General features: G+C 45.2%; 1 protein-coding gene across 7 annotated transcripts in view; it reads left to right on the top strand.

Moving 5' to 3' along the window:
- EVA1A (eva-1 homolog A, regulator of programmed cell death) overlaps positions 1–22,426 on the top strand; it is a 212,358-nt gene extending 189,932 nt beyond the window's left edge. For 2 of the 7 annotated variants that reach the window (XM_075049018.1, XM_075049020.1), the window contains 2 exons: positions 12,882–13,052; positions 20,967–22,426. In XM_075049018.1, coding sequence (XP_074905119.1) covers positions 12,882–13,052; positions 20,967–21,337 — 542 coding nt within the window. In that variant the 3' untranslated portion in view covers positions 21,338–22,426. Of the gene's footprint in view, positions 1–4,790; positions 4,903–8,698; positions 8,864–12,878; positions 13,053–20,966 lie in introns of those variants that run through there. The other 5 variants (XM_075049017.1, XM_075049021.1, XM_075049019.1 and 2 more) reach the window with 4 other exon arrangements.
- The last annotated feature ends 1,333 nt before the right edge of the window (positions 22,427–23,759 follow it).

Raw genomic sequence — 23,759 nt, 5'->3', positions numbered from 1 at the left:
CAAAGTACCAATGCAAGTATGTGATAGATGCAGTCCAAATAGGGGCAACAGGGAAGACTGGAAGAACGAGTCTGATTTCCTTGTTAATCTTACTCTCCTTTTTGTGCCATCCTCTGTATTGTGTCTTCTTCTTCACTGATAAAGGGCCCAGGTGCCTGATTCAGACATCCTTGTGTGCTGCAGAAAAAGGAAACCCAAACCTGACTCTGGGACTCTCCTGCTGTACCCTTCCTAGTCTGGGAGACTGGCCGCTTCTCCCAGGTGCTGTCGGTCCTCGCTTAGCACCCTCGTAATTATTAGAGGTGTTTTCTCCCCTGCCTGCTGCTACTCCTGGAATTGAGGCTATGTAATTGGAAGGTCAGGTTCTGACCATGCTCAACATGTAAATGAAGGGAAAGTTGCTTAATTCAGCAGAGTCGAACTCGCCCCATATGTGAGTGCCAAGTCAGATTTCTGTTCCTGCAGCGACCTTGCTGATAGTAGTTACCCGTGATTCTAGCGGTGGCACCTGGAGGTGACATTAATGGTTTGATCTAGCCCCATCTCGATTCCCTGAAATACACTGCTGCTGCTCGGGTGTATAAAGTTCCTGTCGTAGTCTCTGGGCCTGGTGGAGATCAGGTGCGGCTGGACTGCCAGAGAGGTCCTACAGCTGTGGTGGGCAGAAGGACCCCTGTTGGGGTGGGGGGGTGTAGCTGAGCATGCTGGAATTTGGACAAGCCTCAGCTCGAGTCTCATCCTCCTAAAGATGCATTATCTTCTGCAAATGCAGAACTCTCCTGACTTTGGGAGCAGGCAGAAATCTACCAGATGAAAGTAACTCTTCGTATCTGCAGGTATCTCTTACAAGGCTTGCTTTCTTTTGATCCATTTTTCTTTCCAAATAGAACATGTAGGGAACAGACTGGTGCATGCGATGCTTTCCACTGTGCCCTTTGGAGACCAAAAGCCACATCAAGCAGGAGATTTATGAGTTGCTGGCAATAGATGCTTCATATTCTGTTATTACATTTAAGATGATGAAAGAAGAACAACTGACTTTCATGGCTATGAAAGCAGGGGGAAAACTGCCTGTGGATAGATCAAGCACATGCATCATTGGATAGAAATTAAGGTGTTTGTAGCTTCAAATCCTGATTTGAAAAGTTCAAGATAGAAGAAAAATATCTGAGTAAAAGATGTGAAGCAGTTCATAAGATTTTAACTCAGATACACTCAGGAGAATAAATCCAAAGGTAACATTATGATTCATTAACTATCCCTAATTAGGCTCCTAAATTTAAGTAGACAGAATCTCCCCTGAAGGCTTTCAAAGGCGCCCACCTTTCACTGTTGACGATACAGGGAGCTTAGGAACATACCTTATTTAAGGAGGACTTCTTTATTAGGCACGTACAGGGCATGCATGGATTGAATTCCCAGATTAGGTGAACTGGATTTTACAATAAGGTTATTGCACTTCTGGGCAGGCAGAAATAGGAGGAATCAGGGGAAGGTGTTCTGCAGCCCTGTGCAAGAAGGGGAGAGGCTGGCAGGGAGCAGTGCTTGTGTCCGTCTCTGGCCCATGGGGTCTCGGTTGGAGGTGCACCATTTCCTTAATCTCCTTCATCTCCTAAAGCTTCTCCCATCACAGGGCCACATACCTGCGAGAGATTTCACTGGGAGGAAGGGTGAGACAGATAATTTGTGTTAGATGGGCTTTGTTTCTGGACTGGAATCGCTTCCACTTCTGAAGTCACTTCTCTGAGTGCAGCTGCATGAGAAAAGAATGAACATCTCCTTTTCTGTGGAAGGCAAACAAGATAAAAGGTTGTCTGTGTTATATTTATATTCTTGTTGCACAATCTTTCTGTAGTTAGCTGCTGTCAGAAGATGCAGTAAAGGGTGAAGCATTTGGGCTTCCTCAGGAGTAGTCTTGGCAGAGTATTCTGAAAGTTTGTATGAGTTGTGTCAGGCATTCCAGCCTGTGCTGCTTCCCACCAGCCCCAAAATCACCAGCAGAAGAGACGGATTTCTGCTTCGGGCAGCGTCTGAAGGGAGGGGCAGGGGAGGAGGGCCCTGGCGCAGGCTGGGGGCCCGGGGAGGTGTAGGTGGCTTTGGTTATGACAAGGCTATTTTCCCAGACGGTCTCACTTGATTTCCGCGTGGTGCTTGGAAGTGGACTTACTGTAATTGGCATGAGTCACTTCCTTGTTATCGGTGGTTTGGAACTACTGCGCACGGAAAACTCGCCTGCAGCAGGCTGAGTAACTCCCTTTTTCTCTTGGGTTTTGCATTCGGTTTCAGGATTGCAGACTATATCAATGCTGGGTGAAAAAATTCCCTTTCAAAAATGATTGAAGGAGATGGAAAGCTGAAGCCTGGACCACTTGTGTTCATTAAGCCTCTGCTCTGTTGGTTTTTGTTTTATTTTTTTGTGAGAGTGAAGATTTTACATGGCAGCCAGATCAAATCCCAGCTTTCAGACATGTTCTGTTGTGCAAAGTCCCTTCACTGTCCTGCTGTCTCCTAGGACACTTTACACTTTCTGTGTAAACTGTCCTATACTTTTACTCTAAATATACCATAGGATGCCCAGAGGTACGATATGGCTTTGCAGCCAAGGCATGGAGTTGATGTCCAGTGCACTTAGCCTTTTACATGGGGATGCCCAGGCCATCTAGCTGCTCATGGAGACATTTGAGAGGTGTAGGATCTGATGGTGTCCTGTCAGTGATTACATCAGTATCTGACCAAAAAACTCCGCTGTCAGATGAAGGGGGAATGCCTGGTGGTGGGGCAGGAATTGAAGGTAGGCTTTGGATGTCTGATATGACACACGTGATCACAAGAAGAGGTAAAAGCTCTTGCCACGTGATGCAAATGGGGTTTTATTCACTTGAAAGGGGCACATCCAGCACTGAGGTAGATGGGGCACAGGCAGCTGGAAAAGGTTTCAACTTGCTCCTCGGCCATGTCTGAGACCCTTGGGAAACAGCCAAGGGGGTAGGCTGTGCCTCAATTTACTTTTGTTAATCAAATTATCATCTTCCACCCCCATGTTTCTAGGCATACAGTGGTGTTACTGTTGTCACCAGGTGCAGAGTCTTCTTACATATGGGATTTTTCAGTCTTGCTCTGTGATTATATTGTGATATTTTGTGGTCTGACACAGCCAAAATCCATTATTTTAATAGATATTGTTGACTGACTGCTTCGTGAGTTTAGGTTTTGCAGCACATAAAACACTTTTAATTCTGCAATCTGAGAGCGCCATATACCTTACATATATGCTAAGGAGTTGCTTTCTTGTAATAGTTCAGAAACATGAATGATCCCATTTCTGGTTGGATGCTGTGCATTTTGTCTCAAACAGAAATCCTTCAGAGCTGCTACCTCTAAAAATCTGCAGTAGTTTATAGTGGGTGTTTACTCACAGTAGGATTTTTTTTAATTATTTTAAAAATATGTTGAGCATCAACAATTTCTGGCCCCAACCTGCCCAGATAAAAGGCTTGGTTGTAATTTTCATTGGTGAGGGAGTCATGTTTTGTTCAAATTGCACTATGCTTCAAGCATTCACAGGAGGATTTGCTGAAGGTCCTGATCTGCTTTAATCATACTGAGCTTTCAGAGTAAACCTTATGGTCTGGAAATGCACAAGCGAATATATAGCAGAGGACTGGAGAATGACAAACTCCCTGTCTGTATGTTTTTAAGACTGAGCTTTCATTGATCTCCCATCCAGTTGACTGATCTGTATATACAGTGAAGATGGAGGTCAGGGGATAATTGCTTCCTGGGAGTGGAAGTCTTTAAGCATGTTTTGGACTGAGCAAGCATCAGGAAACACCAAATGATCAAATTAGCAAAGAGAGGGGATGGTTTGAGTGCAAGGCTGAAATATAGGGAGCCTGAGTTTGTTTCCTTTCACAGGCTCCCTCTGAGATTGGACAAATTTTGATATTTGAACACTTTCAAAACTCTGTCCCTAAGCCAATTCCCCATCTGTAAAATTTGGGGGCTGTAGCAGTTAAATGTTTTGATTAGGGGGAGTAATATATGTGCTTAAATTGAAACACTCAGCAGCATATTGGAAAAGAATTCCTCAGAAAGAGCAATATTCTGCTGCAAAAGAATCTCTTATGGCAATCGGCTGAACCCCCAGGACTGAGTGCTTAAAACTAGATAGATCAAAATAGTAGAAAACACAGCAAATTATCTTGATGAACAGAGATGAGGTATCATCTGGTCTTTACCATCTCTTAGCACTGTAATTCAGAATTTTGCTGCTTGTAGGCACAGTAACTTTTTCTTTTCGTCAGCCCTCAGTTTTCTGGCCACACAAGAGAGTGCTTGTGTGAAAATCCCAGCAGAAGGAGTCTCCACCAAGTACAAATAAGGATACTGTCAGCAGCACCAGCATGTGCCTTTTCACACTGTCCTGCCAGTTGCTTGTACCCGAATCTGATGGGTCTGTTCTGCCAGTGAGAGCACACTCCAGCTTTGATTTTCCTTTGCCCCTGTTGCTGCAGGGGAGAAGCTGCCAGGCAATGGCGGTGAGCTTTTGTTGTGGGATTGATACCATTAATTCATTGCAAATGGGTAATGCAGGTCTTGGGTTGGGAACTGGTATAAATTATTGCTAGCATGATGTTGATTCAGACAGGTGAGCAGTGGGAGCTGGTAGCTAGGACTGCTTTTAAAACAGTTACAGGGAGATTACATAAAGACTTGCAAGCCTGTAATGGCCAAGGAATGAACCTGCTGATCCAAAAGCTCCCTTGCAGGTTTATAACCTAGAACCGCCTTCTGCAAGTGCCTTCACGGAGCGTCACAGCGATGGTGACACTTTGCTCTCCAGATCGAGTCCTGCCTGGCTGATGCGGAGTCCACGCGGTGATGCCCGAGTTGGACCCTGGGGTAGGTGACAGAACACGACTTGCCCTCCGGAAAGTTACACCTCTGCCTGCGCTGCTCAGCTGCCCAGCCCGAGTTACCAGAGAATTTTATCATTTGGATAAATACCACGTTTCAATGCTGACTGCTATCCCCGACAAACTAAAGGTCCCCAGAGGTCCCCAGAACAACTCTTCTGGATGATCCCAGCTCATTTCTCATGTGCATTTTAAGGTGCAGGGCTCCTGACTATCAGGCGTGTTAACGCTTTGATTGAAGGCCCCGTTTCTTCCCCTCTTGTCCACACACATCACTTGTTCTGCTGAGTGAGTTGCATTAACTTCTTTGCTTGATTGAATGGAGCAGGCCAAGTGCCAGCCCTTCCCTGCCAGGATTTCTGTGCTTAATGCTGAGATAAGACTAAAATCCCAGGTACTCTTTTCTGGTGGTTTTAATCATAAATAAATTTTCTTGACACCTTGCTTCAGTTCATGCCATGCTTTGTGTGATATGCACTGCTCTCTGGAGAATTTAAGGAGGGTATTTCCAAGGAACCAGATGTTTAATCTTTCTTGTGGAGCTGGCTGCCGCACAGAAGCTAACTGGAAATTGTGAGGTGTTTTGCACTTGAGAAAGCCTTTCCACTTTACTGTCTTTCTAAATCAAGCTATCTAAGCTGTGTATTGGTTTAGCATCATATAAACTAGAAAAAGAACAGATTTGCTCCTTGCTGTCACTCTATTTACTTGTTGCCAAGATAGGCCTTTCCTGGCAAAATGTCCTCAAGATGCTTATGGAGTCCACAGAGAAAAATGGTCCCTTGAAACGGAAAAGTCCTAGGTTCGTGTGCTGTAGACATCCCGTGTTGCACTAAGTTGCTTCCAGAATTTTAAAGCGTTTTAGTTGCTGAAGGGAAGACAAGCACCTCTTGGGATTTTTGGAAGTACCAAAGTGCATGTTAATCATGGACGTTAAGCACATGCCTGCTTTTGGGAATCTCTCTTCATAGCCAGCTGTGTTTCTAGGCACCAAATGCCTACTTGGTAGTCATCTTACTTCCTCAGCCATCCCAAAGGGATAACAGCACAACCCTACCCCGTTAAGGTGCTGTGACAATAAATAGTCTGTATGAATGCTTCCCTCTGCGTACTTCTCCATCCCTACTTTTCCTTGGGATGCTGTTGACCAGTTGCTGACTGATTTAGCAATGTTTTGCTTTATCCTGACTCCTCTCCCAGTCCCGTAGGTAGCATTCGTAGTGGTGGTGCCGCAGATGCCAAGGTGGAAAAGCCATAGCTCAGTTCCCTGGGTATGTGTAGGAAAAGATGGTGTTTCTTTCCCCCACTTGGCTCAAATGCTTAAATGTCTGTTGGTGTCACGTTTTTGGAGAAAGATGCAGGTCCATCCAGCCTGTGTTGTGCCCCAGAGATAGCTATGAATACTGGGAGGTGAAAGGAGATGTTTATGCAGAAGAGTCAGTCTGAAACATGAAAGATCAGTCAAAATCTGCTAAGAAATTGTCTCTGTGTTCCTTTTGCTTTGTTTTCTTCATTGGATGTGTATCAACAGGTTACTGGGATGCAGTTTGGATGAAAATTGCATAAAGGAAAACTGACTTGTGTCTTTTAAATGCCTTTCAGGTCCTCAGCCTGAAATAGAGCAAAAGGGGTCTTTATTTTCGGAGGGTGCTGAGCCCTATGCCCTCTGAATATCGGGTCCCTTTGGGTGCCTCAAATTAGGCACCCAGAATTGCAATTCTCCCTGACTGTGTGGTTTGCAGGATAATCTCTGTTCTACACACCTCCTCCCCAGACTTTCTGATATTTCTCTGGCACGGGTATCCCCCTTGCTTCTGTCTAGTTCCTAACAGGGGATGTGTTTCTTTTGCTGCCTTCCCATCAGAGGATAGTTGCCAATTCAGGTTTCACTAGAAACTGCTGTGCCAGCTCTTTGATATTCAGAAGCTGTTGGGTTTTATGTCTGTTTCCTGACCTAGCATGACTCTACTAATAATTCAAGAACTTCAGTGCTGATATCTTGGCAGACTAATGTAGGAGGTCAGTCAGTAAATATAGTTACAATTTTCTTTGCCTCAGCAAAGACAGTAAGTTGAACACAATGTAAACAAGGTGGTTGGATCACTTCCCCCACCAGTAATATTTGTAGTTATGCAGGCAAATTTAATGGGCGTGATTAAATCTCATGCTCCAGCTTGGCAGCTGATTAGCTGCAGGGGGCAGGCAGGAATTTCCTTTCTGTTCCAGGGTTGCACTCCTTCCAAGTCCTCCTTCATGCTTGTGCCAAGGATCTCAAAGTGCTTTGCATTTTTAATTACGCTTCTTCACACCCCTGTGAAGAGTGGAGATGAGAGATAGCACGATCGGCAGCAGAGCAGTGGGGAAACTGAGGCACTAGGAGGTGGCAGCCTGCTTGGGACGAGAGAGGGTGTTGCCGTTAGACTTGGAGAAAGGAAAGCTGACCATCCCAGAAATCTTCTTTTGGGTTTTCTATGGGTCTAGTGAACTTGTGCCTAGTTCTCACCAGTCTGTGTCTTTAACACACTAAAGTCTTGGTTGTCTGCAGGGACAAAATGGTGCTTTTATGTATATATTAGTATACAGTCACTGACGGGGAAAATATATCTTTCTCCTCTGGAAATTTTAATTTCTTTATTTTTGTCTTTCATCACTCTTCCTCTAATTTCTGAGCAGAACGGCCTGTATATGTGTGTTTTCTCTTTGTATGGAAAAGCACTTTGCTCTGAAATAGCCTCAGGTGTTGTCCATGGCTGAGGCAGAGAACTGGTTCAGCTCTGCAAATGACATGCTGCTTTGTCCTTACAGGGCAAATTAGTGAATTTACCTGGTGGATTCACCTTCAGTGGGTGTACACTGAAGTAGCTACACTGACTTTGATTTCTTTACCTGGGTGTACAGCTGAAGAGCTGGCCTCACAAGGAGAAGAAAATATTCTTCTTACTAAGGCATGCTTTGGTCCACAGAAGAAAGAGACCATAGATCTCCTGACAAACTGTCACGTATTAACCTACGTCACCTGCATATTGCTAACACTGTGGCTGATGAAACACAGAGAGCAGTAGGGATCAACTGATTCTTCACCCTCCTTCTCAGGATGGTGGGAATGGAGAATAAGCCTTTCCCAGCTTACTTAAAGCCTAGAGCCGAATGGGGAACAGTGTATTTTGGATCTGACATGGTGGGGAGGGTTTCTTACAGGTGGGGTTTCTTACTGCTGTGGTGGATCATTTAAACATTGTGATTCGATGTGAACAGCATCCTCCAAAGGCTGGCTTTGTGAATCCAGAGTGGACAGAAAATTCTGATGAGCAGTCTTGAGCCAGCAACTTGATGGCTGGAAGAGGCAGCGATTCGGGCATACCCTATAGTCCCTACTGCTATGGGGCATCCTGCCCAGCCCGCGATCGTGGTAGGGATGGAGGTGTCTAGCTGGAGTACTCTGAAGCTTAGGGCTGAGGCCAAAGCCTGGCTTATTAGGCATTTTAGTTTCTAAGATGGGCGTCTAAATAAGAAGTCCGAATCTGATCCTTAGTCTAGTCTCAAAGCTTAATTGTAAATAAACAATATCTTAATCACTTTATAGTTTCCAGCGTTCTCTCATTGCATGTCCCTGAGCTGGCATTTGGAGAGCATTCATCCTAGTGGTAAATGAGTGTCTGTTTGGTCTGCACATGGTATAATTAAGTATAAGCCGAGCCCATAGCATAATGTGATAATTCTCGTTCTGACCAGCTGAAATAACTTGCTCTAACAACTGTGCTCTTCGTACTCCTCTCTTTCAGTTCCCAAGAAGCTTCTGCATGAAACCCAGCCAAGACCAACCAATTACCAAGGATTTCAGAAGCCACATTTTCCACTGTGGCCAAGAGTGTTTGATCCCAATGTTATAGGGGATGGCGTGTTCCTTTCTGATGTCTCTCCTTCCAACATAGGGCGAGCTCTCCCAGGTAGCTATGACTATTGCGATGTTGGCCCAAACCTAACTGTGTTGTGGTAACTGTTCCCTTCTATCTCCTCGTCTCTGGGTTTCTATATTGTTCCCAAAACCCCATCCACGTCACAGTCAGAAAGAGAAACTTCAAGGTGCAACCAGCGACAGACTAAACTGAACGGTGAAACTCACTCCAGGCTTCTTGAAATAGCAGTCATGGCCGTGCATGTCAAAACTCATCACAGAAATACTTTGCAGGCCTGTCTAATACAGTGGCAAAGAAAAAATAACAGGGCAAAGACAGTAGATCTGGCTCGCAGGGGACAGAGAAGTTTTCAACTGAGCTTTAAAATATGATGCTATTTTCATAAAGTGCAAAGCCAAGAGATACGAATGAAATAAAATCTTAGCTATCTATAGGGATAAGTGAGTAGGAGGAAGGGAAGGTGTATGAATAAAGGAAGAGTACATGTGAGCACATATTGGGCTAGTCGGTGGTTTTGCGTTGTATTTCCCAACACGCAGAAGGTGGTATATGACATTACTTCTGAAATTCCCAGGCTGTGCTCCCAGAGATTCAGCTCTAGGGTGTGTATGGGCAGAAATACCTTGTCTCTGTCTACACTCCTGGCAGAGTTAATCCATAGCTTGGATACAATCCACAGATAATTAAGAGTCAGCAATAACAGATTTGCCAGTTTGGAGGCCTTACTGAAAAATTGTCAAGGAAAAGAATTTTGAGTTAGCCCAAAATAAATTTTGTGATCCTGCTGATTCTTTTAAGAAAGAACCACCCCCTCCTGAGCTCATTTTCGTTTATCTAAACATTTCACTTCTACAAATGGCACCTTTTGTTTAGTTTTCACATTGTTTATTCATTAATTTTTTAAAATATGCACCACTTTTCAAACAAAGATGTCATTTTGAAATGAAAAGCTAAAAGAATGTTTCAAAAATAGCAAAAGGAAATATTTGGACATTTCTGTAATCTCTCTTCCTGTTTTATTTCTTTTATTAAAACTATTTGCTAAAGTCAGCCTGATATGAATAACCTCTCCTATGCTTATACTGTGGTGTTGGGCAAATTTACTGCTAGCTGAAATAATTTTGCTTGGCTTTGGTGTAAAGTCACAGGGAAACAGTTCGAGTGACTGGGAACAGCTAAGAAAGGGTGGTGAAGAGAAAACCAGTAGTAGGTGAGCTGATTAGGCATAGACAAGGGCTTCAAAGCTAGCACGGAGGAAAGGGGATGTCTTTTAGTATGATTCTGGAATGAATGGCGGACCAGGGAACCACATAACGTAGCAACACATGGCCTTGTGAAATTGTGTTTGTTTGTTTTTTCCCTCCTGCATAACTCCAGTCATTTGCTATCTTCCCTGTCTGTGCTTGTACAATCCTGCAGATGACAAAACCAGTTCTGTGGTTTTGTGGTGCTCTTTGCTGGACTATAGTGTATGCAGACGAGTATTCATTTAAAAACTTGTTTGATTGCATCTGTTCTTTGCACAAGTCAGAAGTAAAAAAAAAAAAAAATAAAAGGTGGTTCTTACATCTCACGAGAGGAGTTATGCCTTACTCTCTCTCTCCTAAATACACCATTATTGCACAACGTGTTTTACAAGGGATGCCCCATACCCAACAGAAGCGGTGTCCATCTGAGCCTTTCCTGGGAGATCTAGCACGTGATGTAGAAGCCCTCCCTGCAAGTATAATTTAAACCGTAGTCCTAGTGAGATCCCGTGAGTGTATCAACAGTGAGGGGCAGGTGGGTTGTCACTAACGCAGAACTGGACGTGTGAGAGAGCATGGCACCGAGGTCTCAGGTTCACATTCTACCAGCTCTGTGTAGCAGTCCAGCCACATTAACTGGACTTGAATGCAGAGTTGCAGAAAACTCTCAAAGACCTAGCAGGAACCTGGAGCCACCCAACTCAGCAATCCTCTTTATGATGAGATAGACGGTTATGAAATACATATGAGAGTATATCCTGGCGATGCCCTTCATTTTCATTGATTGTAAAGGGATTTTTAGATTACCTAGTTCAGAGTCAGACCTCTCGTTTGAGATGACCCAGGGTGTTCACCTGGCTTCTAGATGCTGCCCTAGAAGGCTGAGAGTTTCCCCTACGTCCCTTCTCATACCTGCCATCTCTGCGTGGATGTCCTCCTGACCCTGGGTGTCTTAGATATCTGTGTATGAGTAAGTACATCAAGCTTTAAGTGTCTGCTATGGGGAGAGCTAAATGACTCTCTAGGATCCGTCAACGAGTAGCAGGATTCAGTTGCCTCAGTTTAGATGCGTAGTGCTCCTTGAGATGCTCTGAAGGGTTCAGTTTTTAGAAATGAAAAATTTACCCTGCTTCCATGGATTTCTTTGCAGGAACAGTGGTAGAGAAAAATCCAACCACTTATACAGACATAGATTTACCAAACAGGGAGAATAAAGGAAAGATTAAAGTGCACGTTGGTGCCTACATCCGAATTAAAGGATTTTCCACAACTTTGCTAATGGTTTCCTGCTGAATGTGCCCTTGACCGTCTGTGCCCCAGTGCCTCCATTTGCACAGCTGATCTTTGGTGATCTCTATTCTCCTAGAGCAAGAGGTTCTTGGGATATTTTTCCCTTTTGGATCTGCCACCCAAGCACCCAAGTTTAAAAACTTTGCTTCAGGGCCAGTCATTAACACCTTGGTAGCTTGTAACATGTGGCTTTCCCAAGGCCATGCAGCTATTCAGTGGCAGAGATACAACTGCGCCCGCATTCCTTGGGGCTGATCCCTTACAGCAACACCTGGACATCCATCCCCGCCGCTTCTCCTCCGAGGCAGATTAGGAGTTGGCATCGCTGCATGCACGTTCACGCACTCAGTCCCTCTCCATCCAGTATTACCTGTTCTCTTTGACACCCCTCAATTTCTGTTACTGCTTCTCTGGCTGAGCCGCTTCTTGGCACGCACAGTGGGAAGCTGAACGTGAGGTCTCACGCTGCCGGGTTTGCAGGGAAAGGAGACGGATCAGGCAGCTAGTGAGCACAGACCTTCTCGTGTCGCGGCCGCTGTCAGAGTGCCTGTGCTTGCATGGCACTGATGGCATTATCGGAGATGGACCTGACAGTTTCCTGAATTTAATACCTGCAGATAAGTGGAAACCAGGTGCAGGTCTGATTTTATGGTGTGATGCTTGCTTTTGGCCAGAACGAGACACCCAGGGAAGGGAGCCTGAAAAATTGTAATAGCTACAGTTAAACAATCACAATCACATGGATGATGGAGCTGGATCTTGTGCACTGACTTTTTCAGGTGTTTAAAACAATTAGTGTTTTGTGACTAGTGGGGGTGCCTGTCTGCAGATCAAGGTGCAGGGAGCACTCAGCAGCGAGCTGATAAGCTCTGAAAGGGTCTCTTTGAGCCTCCTGGAATTAGCTGCCTCCTTAGCTCCGGTCTTCAACAAATAAAATCAAATCATTAACCCATGTTCACTCGCCTCTCCAAAGGGGAAATGGTGTCTGGGTGAAACACAATACGAGTGGGCTTCTGAAGGAAGTTGTAAACTCAGGTCTGCCCTTCCCCGCGAAGGCTGGAGAGAAAGCACGTCTGTTTGCCAGGTGTGGATGGATCGCTACGGCGCAACACCAGCAGAGGGTTGCCGGCTCTGTCTGTGCTTTCCAGTCCTTATTACAAGCTTAGCTGAACCCGCTGTTGATAAAGGCTCCTTTGATTTACATAAGAGAAAAGAAACCTGATTATATATTTGCTGTAGCGTAGGTGGGTGTGTCTAAGTGGTGACATGAAAGAGCAGGAGACGGGGAGAGAAGATGCTGCCTGGATGCAGACAGGGTATGTGCTCGGCTGAAGCTACCTGAGAAGGTTGAGTTGCCTCCCAAAAAGGGGCAAATTTCGGTGGCTTGCTGTCGAGCGGCTCCAGATTTCTGAACGCAGATGCCGACCTGGTGGGGATAGGGCAGGGTCGGGCTGGGGCACGTGCCTCGTTCCTCATTCCCTCGTTCCTCATTCCCTTCTGTTTCAAAGCAGAGAAGAAGAAAGGGAGATCGGCCACATTCTACCCTCTAGACAACACCCCCTTCTTGCTTCCCGTGGATGAGACACAACCGCCGGCGCTCAACAGCAGCATGGAGCCCGTGGGCGTTAGCACAGAGATGGCACTGCTCAGCAACATCCTAGCAGCGTACGCCTTTATCACAGGTAGGTTTTGCGGCTGCCATTTCTCTGGGCTCTCACAAGCTCTTTGCGGACCCTCAATTGAGCCTACATTTCACAGTCACCTAGGGCTTAATCTGCCTCTTTGAACAGTTTATGTTTTTCATTCGTCTCTCAGCAAATTCTCCCTTGAAAGTCCTGACGAGGGCAGCTCTAGCAGACAGTATATAACAGGGTTTATTGTGCTCTGCTTTCCTCTGGATTTGCTCTCATCTGAAGTTAAATACAATGTAATCTTACATGTGGTATTATTTCTAATGCTCCATTTTCCTGGAGATCAAAGCCTGGCTCATTAGGGAGGCAAGCTTGTTGTCCTGTAATTTGGAAAATAAGCAGCACTCAGATCATTACCCTGCTTAAGAGAATTTGGCTTATCTTCAGTAGAAGTGTGAAGATGTAGTAACTTGAGAGTCTGCTTAATTGTGTATTTAAATCTAGTTTAGAGTAAGGTTTCCCTGGATCACAGTTTATCTTTCACCCACATGCATCTTTCAAGTAGCAAAGGAGCGGTCTTCTAATAAGATTCACTTTAAAAGTTGAAATGAAGATTGTGTACCCTACTGAGTGTTTGGGGTCAATACCATTGATAGCAAAAAGTACAGCAGAGGCAGGTGGTATAGTGCAAATATTTCCCATCCCACAACTGCATGAGGTACCTTGTCATCAGTAGGGGTTTCCTACAGAGTTGGAGGACCTAACCCCAAAACAGGAGGAGCACTGGCTGAATAGCATGGGATGCACTAATTCAGCATATTTTAGGCCAATATCTGCTGTTTTCCCCAGAAGGAGGGCTTTGGTTTCTGTGTAACTAGCCTCCCAAGGCAGGACATACTGTTTGTGGTCACTTTTTTTGTATGGGTGTTCACCTTCTGTTTAATGAAAGGTTTGTATGCTTATTAACTTGCAATGCTTATTGCCAAACAATATTACCTTGCTAGTAATATTAATGTGTTGCTCTTTTACTAGATGCAGTTAATAATTCTGTGTACTGCAGCCAGTCTGCTAGCACCACTGTAATGCAATTATGCTATTCTGGAGCATTGAGGTCTATATAACTAAAACTCCAATATTTGGGCGCTAGTTTTTCATGTCTGTGTGCCATTCAGTCTTGCTAATTCATTAAACACTAACGCATGTGCTCTTGCTGAGATACCACCATGTTGCTACAGACAAGTATTTGGATTTCATAGAATCATAGAATAGCTTGGGTTGGAAGGGACATTTAAAGGTCATCTAGTCCAACCCCCCTGCCATGGGCAGGGACATCTTTGACTAGATCAGGTTGCTCAGAGCCCCATCCAACCTGATTTGGATGTTTGCAGGGATGGGGCATCTACCAACTCTCTGGGCAACCTGTGCCAGTGTTTCACCACTCTCATTGTAAAAAATGCTTTCCTTATATCTAGTCTAAATCTACCCTCTTTCAGTTTAAAACCATTAACCCTTGTCCTATTGCAACAGGCCCTGCTAAAAAGTTTGTCCCACTCTTTCTTGTAAGCGTCCTTTAAGTACTGAAAGGCCGCAATAAGGTTTCTCTAGAGCCTTCTCTTCTCCAGGTTGAACAACCCCAACTCTCTCAGCCTGTCTTCATAGCAGAGGTGTTCCAGCCCTCTGACCATTCTCATGGCCCTCCTCTGGACCTGCTCCAACAGATCCATGTCTGTCTTTTGCTGGGGACCCCAAAGCTGGATGCAGTACTCCAGGTGGTGTCTCAGGTGAACAGAGTAGAGGAGGACAATCACCTCCCTCAACCTGCTAGCCATGCTTCTTTTGACGTGTGAAACAACTAACTTGGGCTTTGCGTTTTGGAATCACTAAGTAGATTAGTAAGAGTGTTTCTGCACATCTAGTGGAGAGTACTTCTAAAAGGACCATGAAAGGTGAGCCCAAAGTTCTGCCATTCTACACACCCAATAGTGGAATCAGGATCTGTATTTTTGTGACACCTTTAAGAAGCAGTCAGCTTAAGTGGAATTAGTAGTGTTCTTCACAAAAGATAACTGAGTAGGATATATTTTTTCTTGCGTGGGCTTCTCTAACAATACCTTAGAAAAAGAAACTTTAAATGAATCTCCTGTCTGTCACACTTCTCCCCCCTCTTACCTACAGCTGCCCATTTTTTAACGTGAAAATGTCTGCATTCCCAACCTTACTGTAAAATAAAATGCTGTTAACATTATTTTCCCCATCTGAACAGTAATGAGCAGCAGAAGGTTGTAGGATTTATGGTTGGGGACAGTTGGGACTAGGATTCAGGGCTGCTGCTGATGCCCCATGGACTTTGCTTCCATTTACCACAACGGAACTCTTTGGCCCTGCATTGGTTTTGTAGGGCACAAGGCCTCAATTCATCCCCTTCACAAGGTGTCAGTCTTGGCAGGAGCCTCTAGATTTTACTGCAGCACAAATAATAAATAAGGACGGCTTTAACTGTCTTGTTACTGTGGGGTTTGCTTGCCCTCTCATGATGTGGTCTCCTTGTGATGTGTTCACATCCACTGGATGTCAAATAGGTAAAACAGACCTTATGACACCGGTTTCCAGTGATGAGTTCAGGAGTTTGTTGCTCATGTTTTTCAGTGCACTTAACCATGGCTGTTAGATGAGTTTTAGTCTCAATGATATATATGTCCAGTTTGTTATTTATTACAAAAATAATTGATGGCTGCCCCATGGATTGAAACAGCAGATGCCCTAAACCATCTTTATCTGCTGCATGTAATTTAGGCCTCTGCTTTTAGCAGAGAAGATGGATTTGGCATGATTATTTTGTTATATGTGAATATGGAGAGGTTTTAGATTATGAGTTCAAAGACAAGCTGTGTCACAGGGCACAAATATCGTCTGCATAAAACTAGAGCACTGCAAAGCCACACCCCTTCATATTGCAGATTTTGAGCAGTAGAACATTTGGAAATTTTTGTGCTCGCCCGAGTCTGGGGCCTTGAAGGTGGCTTAAGCCACAGCAGCTGTTGATGTCCATAGAGGAGCCATTATAGTGGCTCAGTAGAGGCAGGGTATCGGGTGGCCGGGGAGGGCTGGTGATGGTTTACACATCTTCCCACTGCTCCTGACCACAGCCTCCGTGCCAAAGGAAAACATTAGTGCAAGAACTGTTCTGTTTCATAACACTAAAAACGTCCCTCAGGTAAGCTCTGCAGACTGAAAGTGCTGTATTCAGGGCTTCCCTGTGCTGATCAGTCAGCTCAAAACAGGACTTTGCAGGAGAAAATTGTAAATAGGCAGGGGCAACACATAAAGATGTTTTTTCTCTTGGGGCAGGGGGTAGTGTATATCCTCAGACCCACTCTGGGAAAAAGAAGCTACAGGCACGTGGTATTTTATGGGTAAAGTGCGTGCTTGAAAGGACGATCCACTCTACTGCTTTTCCTGCCTCCTGGCAGTGGGGTGTCTCTTAGCCTGAGGAGAGCACCCACAAATTGGTGGGGTCCCCTCTGAGCTCGATGGCGTTCATATTTTCGGCACAAAATGGCAGGTTTGGGTGGGCGGCTGCAGGTGAAGTCTGCAGGCTTGGTCACTCACACAGGCGCAGTCTTGCAGTGCACAGAGGGGAGAAGTGCCAATATCAGCGAAAGCCTCTGTGCTCACTTCCATGATCTTTTTGACTCATGTTCCCGTATAAAAGTTGGGAATGTTCCTATTGACAACCAGGGAATGAAAAATCACAGCACAGCAGGAAGCAAACCTCCTTGCAGGATTGTTGGTTTTCACCGTCAAATCTGTTTGCAGCTAGCATCATGGTTATGGGTATCAAAGCCAGTTAGGTGTTAGCCTTATCCCAGCTTCCAGAACCTTAAAACCAACATTTCTTCAGAAGCAAGGAGAAAGAGTGAACAATGTCAATGAGGAGTGGATTTATCAGCTGATCAAGCAAGTCAGTCATGGTCCTGCAAAAGACTTAGGGATGCCCTTAATTTGAAAGCTAATTTTCTTTATAGAATTAGGTTTTTAATTATATGCAATCTTTGCCTGCAAAGCTCAGACCTGTTATTTGTCATGGACCTGTTCCAAAACCTGTCTGAGTGTTTGGAAAGACTTCACCAGTCTCTGTGACAGCTGGAACTGTCTTTGCAGTCACAGTCTACCAGCAAGACCAGAACTGTCCCTCATGGTTATATAAATATTACACGTTCAAATTGTATCAGAGCACTTCCAATGCCTCCCTTTGGACAAGGGACTTATTCCAGTTTTGTTGTTGCATTCAGGCTGTGTTTTATTCTTCTTTCACAAGCAAAGCTTTGCTGCCAAGTTATTAACAAGGGGCTTCCAAAAAACAACCCAGGGGAGATCATTCTAACTTTTAGACTGCTTGGCCTGAGCCTTATTAATAAGGGGCTCCTGGAGAGCTTCCTCTGTTCTACCAGGGGATTTCGGCAGCCTGTGGGGCTAACTGCAAATTCCCTAGAAGATATTGCTCCTACTGTTTGTCTGGCCATGCTTAATGCTGAAGCTTTTACTGGGGGCCTCTGAAATTTTCCTCCCCACTGAGGTTTCTCAATGCATGAAGCCATCGCAGGAAGCCAGCAGCGTTAATGCCTAGATTGGTTTTTATTTATTGAAACAATTTATTATAATAGCAATAACAACCTTGGCCTGGGGCATTTCCTGGGGAATTAATGGCAGTCTGGGCTGATGCTCCCAGCAGATTGTTAGCCCTCAGGAAACAGGCTCCGTAATTGCTGCTGGTTTGGTTGGAAAAACACAATAAAATGTGTTTCTAATTTTTGGGCAGTTTGAGCGCCTAGAAAATGGTGGCTTTTGTATAGAGGGTAATAAAGAGCATATATCTTTTGTCTGCATGGATTAAATTCAGGCTTGAATCAGTGACATTTTCATCAATGCTTTCAGTCCACAAAGAGAAATACCAGGAAGGGGAAAGGTAACCCCAGCTACAGAGATTGACAGCAACTGGGTCCTGCTAGGAGTTTAGGAGAAAAACATAGCTCTGAGCTGTCATCCACAGCAGTGGAAGAAAAAGTTACACCGGTCAAAATCCGTGTCTTAGCAGGTGTACACACACACACAAATGTGTCTCAAAATTATGTTAACTCCTGCTACTGATGTCCATACACTTTTAAAGAGTTTTTTTCAAATATAATGAGTGTTTTGAGGAGCTTCAGTGTTGGCATGATGAATCTGAACCACTGTCAAGTTTTTGGAAGATGCTGAGCATCCATTTGCTGAAGAGAATGCCCCTTTTTAGTCTTTGCAAGTAGAACACGCGATGGGGGAGGCTCTCAAAATCAACTGTCAAACCCCCAAATCTAGGCTATTGCTGATTTGGCTACTTCAACTGAGAAAAAGCAGAGCCCATGTTTTTTAGTTTAAGTTGTTCTTTCTGCTGTGAAAAAAAGAGATGTTGCTGTGCGAGTGGATTGTACAGAAGATAAATGCCAAGACTGCAGTTGAACGTAGGGTTACAGCTCAGTGAGGAAGTCCAGACAGTGTCTCAGATGTTGACAGAGTAGCTGTAGGAGCTCATAAATGCCACTGGAGCCCAAAGATTCAATTACAGCCATTGCACTGCATGAAGGGCTATACATACAAGCACAAGCAGGGGATGAAAAATGGTTGCTTAGGTAGCAATTGAGGTGCAGCTTGCTCATGAGCTGAGACAGTAGCATGGAAAAAGGAGTGTGGAGGAGAAAGAAGAAGCAGGACGCAGACAAAAATGGGGGAAGAGAAACCACATGTGTCTGCGTCTCAGGCTCCAATCTATGTTTTTTTAATGAGTTGCTTTAAAAGAGCGAACAGTGGAACTAATGCAACCAAATCAAGCCCATGTGTGTGCAGGAACGTGGTGCTGAGGAAAGTGTGCCTGGCATCCCGTCAGCCAGGCGGAACGGAGGCAGACTGGACCAAGCGTCTTCCAGGACGAACAGATTAGTCCTGCTCGTTTGTTCTTCCCACACTCTGTGTGTCCTCCTTAGGGCTACTTGCAAAGAAAGCTTTGCAGTTACTGTCCTGAGTTATAAGCCATGTCAGGGTGGGATTCCACTTTTCCCGGGGTTTTCAAATCTCTGGAATTTAGGCCGCTTCTTTACCGTTCACACAGTACCAGATGGGCAGCAGCTTTGCTACTACACGAGCAGGACTGCAGTTTTAATTTGAGTTCTGTCACTTGAGTTCAGAATTGCCACTAACTTCATTGGAGCCAGGTCTTCACTCAGCCAGACTGCTACAAGATCCATTGGCACATCCTTCATGTCTGCCCTGGTATTTTCTCTTTTACCTTTGGATTTTTGCTGTCTCACTTTTGTCAAAATTTCTTAGCTTAAAACCTCTGGCTTTGGTCTCACTTGACTTTCCAGCTACTGCTGCATTTCTCTCCTCTTTCCTTTTTTGGACTTGTTGAATGCATCTGCTGCAGTTGTCTTCTCTGTTTTTGTAGTCAGCCTGGTTTTTTTCCCTGTGCCATCCACACCAACCACTCTAGCAACAGCCTCCTGTTTTATTAGCTGGATTTCAGGCTACCATGACATCTTCCTCTACCTTGGCTTGTCAGTCATCTTTGAGATTTGTTTAGCAGGAGAGAAGTGAAGAGCACAAAGGTGTTTTGTCCCTATAACTGTTCCATGAGCACCTCCAGGCATTGAACTATGCATTGCCTTGAACTGTGCACACGTCAGTGTTTGGGCTCTTACCACAGAATCAGGGAATAATTTAGGCTGGAAGGGGTCTCCAGGGGTCACTTGCTCCAACCCCCTACTCAGAACATGGCTAACTTCAAATTTAGATTCAGCTTTGAAGTTAGAGCAGGGTCTTGTCCTGTTGGGTTTTGAATATCTCCAAATGGTTTCCCGTTCATCTTCTGCAAACTTTGTTTTAAGGAAATCAGCTGGAGAGGGCAGTTTCTAAAAGCACGGTGGGGGGAAGTGAAGGTAGATCAGAGCCTTTTAGTTACAGAGATCTTTTGGGGCCAAATGTCAGGCTCTCAGCTGGTGGGAACTGTTACAGCTCCATCACTGAATTCAAGGGAATAAGACTCACCTGAGGAAGCGACTCTGTCCTTGAACTCAGGACTCCTAACAGACAGAGCAGAGTAGAGCTGGCCTTGGCACTTCTGCTTGGTTCACCTTCACCCATTCAGCGTACCTATAAACAGAGATGATTCCACCTGGGGGAATTGCAGTAACAACATTTATCATAATTATGCTTCTAAGTAGTCCCATGAACCAAAAAAAATTAAAAAAAAAGGTAGTAAATAAACAAGACGACCTAGTTTAAAAGGCATTGTGTATACTTTGGAGTCTTGTTGTATCACCTCTGAAATGTGGCTATGCAAGATTCATCCTGTTAGTGCACTGACTCCAGCTCTGCTTGCGTAGCACAAGTATACAGTTTGGTGGTCTGGGCGGAAAGCCAGCACACTTGCCTTAGATAAGCAAATGAAACCTATGAATAAATAGTATGCATTTTCCATACTGCGAGGCTTCCCATTTCAGCCGGGCCACAGCACAGAGAGCATATAAAGCTTTATAACCATCTTTATTCCTGGTGGGATGATAATGGATGCGACAGCAAGATGCACTTAGCTGCTGCTGGGTGTGCAGCACCCTGGTGTCAACCCCGCTCGTGCAGCCACGGGAATTAGCATTTAATTCTGCAGGCTGCTCCTCCTCCTTCCAGACGACTCCAAGACACGGCTGCAGTGAACCCACATTCTGCATGCGAGCAAATGCCTTGGCAGCAAATGCACCGCTTAAATTCCCCTTCCTGATTTCCCTGGGGGGAGAAGGCGAAGGAGTGCGTGGAAGTAAAGCGACCATTAGAAACTGTGCCCCTCCAGAGACCGTGGTTGGTATGCGCACAGAGGAGCTGCGTGTGTTTTGTTCTTTTAAGGGTTGTTCTTGACAATAATTTCCTTTCCCGTTTCAGAAAACCCCGAGCGGGCCGCTCTGTATTTTGTCTCCGGAGTGTGCATCGGACTCGTCTTGACCCTGCTGGCCCTGGTGCTAAGGGTGTCCTGCCGAACTGACTGCAAACGCTCCTCCGCCAAAAAACCTCCTCGGGAGCGGGAGAGCGACAGCGACAGCAGCGACAGCGATGACGATTCGGACACCACTTCGGACCTGTCAGCCCGCAGGCACCGCAGGTTCGAGAGGACTTTGAACATGAACGTCTTCACTTCGGCGGAGGAGCTGGAGCGAGCTCAGCGGCTGGAGGAGCGGGAGCGCATCATCCGGGAGATCTGGATGAACGGCCAGCCGGACATCCCAGGGACCAGGAGCCTCAACCGCTACTACTAAGCGATGGGGAGTCCAACCGTCCTGCCCTGCGCCCCGGGGCTTCTCCACACATGATAGAGGAGAGGGAGGGAAGGAATATTATGTGGGTGTCTCCCCTTTTCCTTCCAGGCGTGCTACCTGGAGCAGTGTGGATAGACAGCAATAAAGCTTTCCCCGTCTCCTTCTCCCTGACATATTGCTATCGCCCCTCTTCACGGACACTTTCTGGTTTCAACAGCGGCGGTTGCCAACTTCATTTCTTAGTAGCAGGCAGGAAGGTGACAATAACAGTCCTCCCATGTTGCGACGTGGAGTTTGGCGTGCTGCGGTACGAGTGCTCCTCTCTTGGCTGGAGAAAGAAGTCGTCCAGGTTTCGGTGTTCATTTAAGGTTTTTTGGTTTCCCTTTCCTGAGGACTGTGGGAGAATCGTGAACAAAACGACAAATCTGGAAAGATGATTTGGGAAGGGAGGGGGAGGTGCATCCTGACCGATTGTCTTGTGACTTCAGAAGCCACGAGATTAACCTAATTAAAACCCAACGGCAAATATGACTTGTTAAGAACTGGGGGATGGGGGGGAGGGGGATTCTTCCATCGTGAAATCATCTCGGTGCTTGGATGTTTGCCATAGTGTATTCAGTTATTTATGGCTGTCTTTTCATCTTCCTTTTCAATGGGAACATTTTTTTTTTTTTTTTTTTACTGACACCTCAGGGATAAAATCCTATTATTTTTTTGAGTCTGTTCTCCCTGCTGGCCCCTGCCAAACACAACCCAACCCACCTCCAACAGTGAAATTATGGTAATATAAGAGATGTGTCAGTGACTGGTGAGAAGTTAACAACCTCAAAGAGGTTGAAAAGGGTTTTCTTTTTGTTTTGTTTTAAATATATATATATATATATTTGAAGATGCTGCACAGGAATGTGCCTTATTCTTTTTTTGTTGTTGTTAAACTACAGTTTTCCTATGGATAGCAATGCACAATGTTTTATATATTTTATTAAAAAAATAAAAAAAATAAAAGGTATATGTTTACCAGAGGAAAATGGAGACAGAAGAAGCCACATATGACAACAGAATGGGTAATAAATGCTAAATAAACTCTGGCTTGCTTCAATACATTTGAATTTGCATCCTCACTTTTGGCATAGGTGTTGCTCGAGGGAGATGCTTTGGAAGACTAGCACACCTCTGCAAGCAATCAAGGCTGGCAACTTCTGCCTGCGGGAAGCTGGAGGCACTTTGTCCTTAGGCTGCAGCCCATTGGTCTACTTCTGTGTCGCACATGGGCAGGAGCAGCTGAGCAATGTGTTGGTTCTCAAGGGGCCATCCCAAAGCCTACCTTGCACCAAGGGAAAGAGTCCCAGTGATTTCATGATGCTTTGAGTCTGTCCCCCAGACCCAAGTCGTACCTGGGCCAGAAGCAAATGTTAAATGAATGAAAAAATACGTGGAAAAAAGCTGAAGTATATTTTAGTGCTCCTTCAGTTGTCCCATGGAGGGTTCAATGGGATATCACCACCTACTCACTCTCAGGTTCACATCACTTCAGTCATAAAACTTGGTGTTTTTCAAGTCTGTATGGCGCTGCTGCAGCCTGCAGGGCTTTGGGATGTGCTCCTCTTGGGCATGCTTATGACTTAAGAGTTCACAAAATGCCAGCAAAGCAGATAGTGACCAAAAGCTCTGAATGCCCAGAGCTTTTCCCTAGCCTCAAAGAGAGATGAAGATGGGTGGACCTGCCCACAAGATGACTGGGGATGTTAGAGTGGGATTGCAAGGGTTCGTGTGCTGTGCCAAACAGCTGCATGGTGGGACAGACCCCGACACCAAGGGCCTTCTTGGCACTCTTTGTAGTCACGGTGGGGCTCCTTCTCTGGGTGAGGAAAGCTGCACCTGAAGTGCCGACAACTTGGCTTTTGCAGGGTGAGAGCAAAGTTGAGTAACTGCAACTGGTGGTGCTGGCAACGTCAGAGATAAGGCTGGCTGCAGAGAGGTGGCTTCGCCTGCGAAGGCAATACTAGTACCGCAGGGTGATTCCTGGTCCTGGTCCCATGAAGGTTCAACTGGAAAGACTCAGTATTGACCTGGGATGTAATTTTGCAGCTGATATTTTGAAATAAAGCAGGAGGCAGGTCCCAAACCCTGGATGCATCGCCAGGTGCTCTGCTTTAGCTGGAATGTCGAATGCGCTCTGCTGAGGGTGTTGAGGAGGGAAATGACAGAATGAGGTCAGCGGGATCAGTTTTGTTGGCCATGTGTTTTCCCCTATAACAAGATACAGTCCCTCAACCCTGGTGATTAAGGGACAGCAAATTTTCAGATTTAGAGTGTTGTGTCCTGGGACATAGCTTGCAAAACTGATTTTAAAAATGCTATAAATGAATGGATTTATGTATATGATTTTCCCAAATGAATTTTTTTGACCAAAGAGCAAGTG

Source organism: Buteo buteo, chromosome 17, assembly GCF_964188355.1.
Source record: "Buteo buteo chromosome 17, bButBut1.hap1.1, whole genome shotgun sequence".
Classification (NCBI taxonomy): domain Eukaryota; kingdom Metazoa; phylum Chordata; class Aves; order Accipitriformes; family Accipitridae; genus Buteo; species Buteo buteo.
Note: the sequence above shows the minus strand (reverse complement) of the source record. Positions and strands in the feature narration are given on the sequence as shown.